General features: G+C 47.1%; 1 protein-coding gene across 1 annotated transcript; it reads left to right on the top strand.

Annotated features, from left to right (window-relative positions):
- Nucleotides 1-4,058: 4,058 nt before the first annotated feature.
- On the top strand, nucleotides 4,059-6,324 carry FFAR2 (free fatty acid receptor 2). Its single transcript, XM_070397952.1, has 2 exons — nucleotides 4,059-4,120; nucleotides 4,622-6,324. The coding sequence occupies exon 2, from the start codon at nucleotides 4,629-4,631 to the stop codon at nucleotides 5,616-5,618; it is 990 nt and encodes a 329-aa protein (XP_070254053.1). The 5' UTR covers nucleotides 4,059-4,120; nucleotides 4,622-4,628; the 3' UTR covers nucleotides 5,619-6,324.
- The last annotated feature ends 668 nt before the right edge of the window (nucleotides 6,325-6,992 follow it).

The following is a 6,992-nucleotide window of genomic DNA, read 5'->3' as shown; positions in this document are numbered from 1 at the left end:
GTGGATAGAGCGACAGCCTGTGGACTCAAGGGTCCCAGGTTCAATTCCGGTCAAGGGCATGTACCTTGGTTGCGGGCACATCCCCAGTAGGGTGTGTGCAGGAGGCAGCTCATCGATGTTTATAACTCTCAATCCCTCTCCCTTCCTCTCTGTAGAAAAAATCAATAAAATATATTTAAAAAAATAAAAATCATCAAAAAAGCTAAAGTTTAGCATACAACTTAGTCAATATATTCCTAGGTATTTTCCCAACAGAACGGAAAACACATATTCACACCTACACAACAATGTATATAGCAGCCTTGTTAACACAGGCTAAAAACAGAAGGGAAAAAAATGTCTGTCAGCAGGTGAATGGATAAATAAAATATAAAATATCCATAAAACAGGCCTGGCCAGGTGCTCAGTGGTTAGAGCGTCATCTGTGCACCAAAGGCTCATGTGTTCAATTCCCAGCCAGGGCACATACCTAGGTTGTGGGTTCTATCCATGGTTAGGGTGAGTGCATGAGACAACTGATCAATATTTCTTCCTTCCTCTCCCTCTTGAATCAGTGAAAAAGCATATCCTAGAGAGTAAGGATTAAAATAAGTTAATTAATAAAAATAAAATATCTATAAAACAGTACTATCCAGCAATAGAAAAGATGCTACAAGAACATATAAAAGAGAATCTACCTGAATCTTAGCATAAGCCACCACCATCTGTTACCAAGATTTCGACAGGGGCCATGACCTTACAGCTACTCACTCCTAGTTTGGTACAGAAAATCTAAAGTTGGCTCTAGACACACTGGATTTGAGATGCTGGGAGACATCCAAATGACAGTGTCTACTAGGCAGGTGGACACTCACAGAACCCCAGGATGGAGATTCAAAACTGGATGTTATGAAAATGATAATTGATGCTCTGGAAATGGGTGCAATAGACTAGGGAGAGAGCACAGGATGAAGATAGTAAAGAACTTAGAACCAAGTCTTAAGGAGCTCCAACATTTAGAGGATGTAGAGGCAAAGGGATTAAGATGTGACCAAAGAAAAGGCAGGGAAACCAGAGGAACATAACGTATCAGAATTCACGGAAAGAATTCAAGATGGGTGTGGAAACTATGTTGAATGCTAATAATATAATTAGAAACTATCAACAAAGAATAGATCCTATGGAAAAATAGGGATGTTACCCAGATTAGAGTGGATTGAAGAGTGACTAAGAAATAAGGAAGTGGAGAAAATGATTATACATTTAGATGACGGGCTCAACTTCCTAACATAACAAGCTGGGTTATAACGATGAAGAGAGAAAACTGAACTTGAAGAGATTGTGAAAGATACTGCTTTTGTGAAATCTCAGCCCTTAAATTCAGCCTGAGAGGTTGCATTTCCTTTTCCTGTGACATAGGTGAGCATGATGAATCATGAGTTCAAAAGTTTCCTTTATTGTTTTACCTTCATAACTACCATAAACATGGAGAAGGGGTTCAATGGGGGCCTTCAACATAGTTATACACAAGAGTGATATGAGAAAGGCATGAGGTAGGGAAGAACAGGAAGGAATAAAGAAGCAGTCCTATTCCCAGCATCAATTTTCCAGTAAGTTTTCGCTTTGCAATTAAATTCAGACCCTCGTGAATATTTATGGAAAATCATAAAAGCAAAATGACACAAATACAATAAATTTAATAGCAAGCAATAGAGAATGGTCTCTTCCTTAGTTCCCCTGTTTATCTGGGAAGTGCATGTCTGTGCTGAGGGAAGGAAATTAATGAAAAGATAGAACTCCTTAGTTCTAGAGGAGAGGAGAGCTAAAGAGAAAGAAAAGTTAAATATTAAGATACCTGGACCCTGGGGTCTAGGCCACAAAATGAATGAATGAATGAATGGGCAAGCAATAGGAAATAAGTATGTCCTTGAGAAAGAATGAAGATTCTGTGAGTAGGGATCAGGCCACAAAGGGCAAAACAGAGACCCATTCCTTAGGTCAAAGGGAAACATGTTCTGATTCTTTATTTCCTCAGGCATGTGTTTCAATGGGAGCTATACAGGTGAAAACAGTGAGAAAAGAGCAGGGTGGCTCAGAGGTTGGCCCAGTTCACAGGGAGAGAATGTATGGGGGAAAGGAATGGAGCCTGACTACCACTCCCCTAGAAAGGGCCAAAAAGGCATGCCGCGGTGTTTCTCAGCATCTAGAAGGTTTCAGGAATCTGGAGAAGGGCTGTAAGTAAATTAATAAAGAGACTAGACATGAAATATAAATTTGGAAGGCATTTTGGGGGAGCCAGAGGAGGGCTTAGCTTCAGTAACAAAGTTCTCTGAATCTCTGGACCCCTAGCTTTTTATTAACACAAATTGCCCTAAAGCAAAGCAGATATACATATCAAAGGTAAGGTTGGGTACAGAGTAGGCATTGTCAGGTTGGGGGAACTGCCCTGGCTGTCAGGCAGCAGACAATAATATATGCAAATCTTTAGGTTTGGGGAAATGCTTTCAGCTATTCCAGCAGGCAATAATATGATTCAGCCCTGCTGAATATAAAAGCCCATCAACCTTTTGAGGACTTCTTGCATTTATTATGACATGCTGGAATTAGCCTCCAGCACAGGCACATTGGGCCCACTGAATCCCTGACACTTTCCCAAGTCAGATGGTAGGTCTGTGTCCTCAGCCTCTGGGTATTTTATCAAGTAGCCACTCTTTCAGAAGCTGTCCAACAGGCTTCAAAGGAGGGAGCACTTCCACCTATGGGCATCTACGAAGTGCTAAGCACTAGCCCAAATACTTTGCATATGCTACCCACTGACTCCTCACAGAAATCCTAGGATGTAAGTATTCCCGAACTCACTTTACTGAAATGGAAACTAATGTTCAGAAAATTGATCTGCACCAAAGTCACAGTGAAGGGACTTGGATTGCGCCCACATGTGCATGATTCTAAATCCCACGCTACTTCTAGAACAAGAGACAGGCTAGGAGAGACCAATCTGTTTCAACTGAGAATGTAAAAGAAACTTATTAGGGGCAGAGGACAGGAGACCATATAGAGAGGGGGAAAGACCTATATATATAGAAAGCTAATATGCAAAGTGTCCCCTCAGGAGTTTGACCAGGAGAGGAAGAACCCGGCCGGCAGCTGGAAGGCCCTGATCAGCCCTGATCGCTGGCCAGGCCTGGGGACACTACCCATGCACGAATTTCATGCACCAGGCCTCTAGTTGAAGAATAAAAGGAAGTAGAAATCCTCTTTTCTGAGAATGAGTAGAATTACAGAAAAAAATTGCGAAGAGAAGAGAAGAGAAGAGAAGAGAAGGAAGAGACTCTGACTTGGGAAATGGGAAAAATGCCTAGAATTGAAAAGAAATTCAGGAATTGGGTTTGGAAGTCTGAGTGCGGGTCTCTAGGGTGAGACAGAAGATGCAGGCGCCTTTTCCTTCGGGTTGGAGAGGAGACAGTGCTCAATTACTAACCTTCCTCTCTCTGGTCACATGACTTGTGCTGGTATAAAAGCTTTCTAGCAGCCAGGTTCCTTACAATATTTTCCTGTGTGAAATGGGCGGTATCAGTGCCTGAAGCTCTGTTTCTCCTTCTCAGAAGCTTTCAGACTTTCTTTTCCAAGAAGCCATCTATCCAGAACGAAGACAAGGCAAGGCAGCTAGCTTAGTGCTTGAGCTCTGGGAAGTGATGGTAGGATCAGAATTGGGAGGAGACGGTATTGAGCTGGAAGAAATCTGTCAGAATTGAATATAAGGAGACGGGAGCCAGTGTGGGGGCAAGGAAACGAGGCCTGGGACATCAAGCCTGGAAGAGGATGGAGGGACCAGACTGTGTGGGTGGTGAGGGTCATAACCAAAGTGGAAATTGAATTACCCCATTAAGAAGAGTTCTTCCATTTACAGTCAAAACTCCAGGCTCAGGAGCCAGTGACTGCCTGCGGGTTTTCCTGAATATTCTCTAACTTTCTGGGGGACAAGTCCCCCAAAATTGTGCTGGCTCACTGTTCCTCCTACTGCCTCCACCCCCACACTTAACTAGCTTCCTTTTTTAGTACAGTCCCAGAGTCTGGTATTGGACAGGGGAGGAAACGGTGGAGGAGAATCTGTGTTCTGCAAAAGGAGAGAAAAAACGAGGTAGGCAGATGGGTTGGGGGCTGGGCACCTGCTTCCTTGGTGTGTTGGGGGGTTGTGTGGCGAGCCAGCACTGGGTGGGGGCCTGGTTCTCACAGCGTTCTCTGTGTGAGAAGGCTTGCCTTTTCTCTCTGAAGATCTCTGACTGAGGAAGGGACTTAAGGAAAGTTGGAAACTGATATCAGTAACTTCCTGTATCTGTGAAGAGAGCAAGAGAAAGGCTGGGAAACCAGAGGGGAATTCCCTTGGGAAGCCAAGGGTTGGTCTCCTCCAGAGACACATGATGGCAAACGTAATAACTCATAGTTAATATCCCGCCCCAGGCAAAGTCAATAATTGCTCTGGGCAGTTCTAGCAGGTGTTGTGAGCAAGCAGTGGTGGCAGCAGAAAGCCTGGGCCTGGGAAGGGGAGCTGCCAGAGAGGATGTCCTCATCCTGAACCGGAGGCAGGTCTGCAGGCTGTGAGTGGGGACTCCTGACACTGCCCTTTCTCATTCTCTTCCAGAATAGTCATGCCAGACTTGAAGAGCTCCTTGATTCTCTCGGCCTACATCATTATCTTCCTCACTGGTCTCCCTGCAAACCTCCTGGCCCTGCGGGCCTTCGTGGGCCGGGTCCGCCAGCCCCACCCTGCACCTGTCCACATCCTCCTGCTCAGCCTGACGCTGGCGGACCTTCTTCTGCTGCTGCTGCTGCCCTTCAAGATCATTGAGGCTGCATCTAACTTCCGCTGGTATCTGCCTGAGATTGTCTGTGCCCTCACAGGATTCGGTTTCTACAGCAGCATCTACTGCAGCACGTGGCTCCTGGCAGGCATCAGCATCGAGCGCTACCTGGGAGTGGCTTTCCCCGTGCAGTACAAGCTGTCCCGCCGGCCTATATATGGGGTGATTGCTGCTCTGGTTGCTTGGATCATGTCCTTTGGTCACTGCACCATCGTGATCATCGTTCAGTACTTGAAACCGGCCGAGAATGCCACAGATATAAGTGAAATTACCTGCTATGAGAACTTCACTAAGGAGCAGCTGAAGGTGGTGATTCCTGTGCGACTGGAGCTGTGCCTGGTCCTCTTCTTCATCCCCATGGGGGTCACCATCTTCTGCTACTGGCGTTTTGTGTGGATCATGCTCACCCAGCCCCATGTGGGGGTCCAGAGGCGGCGCCGAGCTGTGGGGCTGGCTGTCGTGACACTCCTCAATTTCTTGGTGTGCTTCGGGCCTTATAACGTATCCCACCTGGTGGGGTTTTACACGAAGAAAAGCCCCACATGGCGAGCAGAAGCTGTGGTATTCAGTTCCCTCAACGCCAGTCTGGACCCCCTGCTTTTCTATTTCTCTTCTTCAGATGTGCGCAGAGCCGTTGGAAAAGGGCTTCAGATGCTGCGACATCAGGGCTCCTCTCTGTTGGGACGCAGAGGCAGAGAGATGACAGAGATGACAAATGGGGACAGGGGTGTGAGTCAAGCAGAAGGAGTACCGAGTTCTGACTTCACCACAGACTAGGGCTGTCCCTGGACCTTCAGAGGTGCTGGGGGCTAAGTATGGGTTGAGTGGGCTGGGAGAGGGAGAAGATGAGGGTTCTGGATTCAGGAATCCTTAGACCAATCCGTTACTGAGACTGTAGGAATCTCTCTCACCTGCTAGATATTCCTTCCTGATTGAATTTTCCTTCCCAACAGAACACAGCTCCCTGACCAAAGAAGAAATGGTTAGGCATAGAAGCACGATCAGGCCGTGCTCTGGAAGCAAGACGGCTAATACAAATTCAATCCTTGTGAGGTGGTTGGTAGCTGGGGATGATCAGACCGAAGCAGAGAATCCTAAAGCAATCTTGCTATAAGCTTTGACACCGCACCTAGACACTGGCCTAGCTGTTGATGCTAGAAAGAAGCCAATGGGAAAGAGATGGAAGAGAAATACTAAATGAGGTCAAAGGAGACTCAGGAAAGTTCTGACCCAAGGGAACTTGGAGGAGGGGCTGAGGGCTTGGTTGGGTCTCTAATGCTTTAGATTTCTAATGTATTGATCAGACCTGATGCTTTGTAACTATGCTCCAGCCTTCTTCATGTGTGTATCTTGTCTCCCCCATTAAACTGGGAACTTCTTGAGGTCTGGGTCTTGTCTTCTCCCTCTATGGCACCCCACACAGGTCAGGATACAGCTTGGCACCCATCAGACAGAGCTCAAGACTGACTAGCACAGGAATAGACAGCCTGGTCTGGCAGATTGAAAATCCTATATAATAAAAGGCTAATATGCAAATAGACCGAACAACCAGTTGCTATGAGGTGCGCTGACCACCAGGGGCAAAGTGCAGAACATGGTGGGTGTTGGCCGTGGTGGGATGGTGGAGCAGGTGAGCAGGGGCACCAGACCAAGGTGGGGCACCTGTTGCTGTCATTGGGGCGAGCCTCTGGTGGTTGCTGAAAATTCTTTGCTCCCGTGCACAGTCCCACCCAGTGCTCATACCTGCTGCCAGCTCCTGGCACTGGCCGGGATCACCCAATGCCGTCAGCGGATGTGAGCAGTGCCTGCCAACCCTGATCACCCCTCAGGGCTTCTCCACCTTCCCCTGCTCCTGAGGGGGGATCAGGACAGCAGCCGCTGCTTGCACCGGCTGCTGGTGCCATGGCCCCAATCACTCTGTGCTGTCAGTGCATGGGAGAGGAGGCAGGAGCGGGGCTGCCAGCAGCAGACAGAGGATCTGGGTTGTGGGGGGAGGGGCCGAGACCCGCCCCTGTTCCCACCTGAGCCTTTCGGCCCACAGTTCCTTTTAAGGTGCATAAACTTGAAATACTTTTAAAGATTAATGTTCTCAACTATTTAAAATATTTCTCCTACCTTCTCAAATGTATTCCTAGAAATTTTGCCTATAAA

Source organism: Myotis yumanensis, unplaced genomic scaffold (assembly GCF_028538775.1).
Source record: "Myotis yumanensis isolate MYYU_CA2020_CCGP unplaced genomic scaffold, mMyoYum1.0.hap1 SCAF_18, whole genome shotgun sequence".
Lineage (NCBI taxonomy): Eukaryota > Metazoa > Chordata > Mammalia > Chiroptera > Vespertilionidae > Myotis > Myotis yumanensis.
The sequence above is the reverse complement of the archived record's forward strand: the minus strand, read 5'-3'. Positions and strand labels throughout refer to the sequence as shown.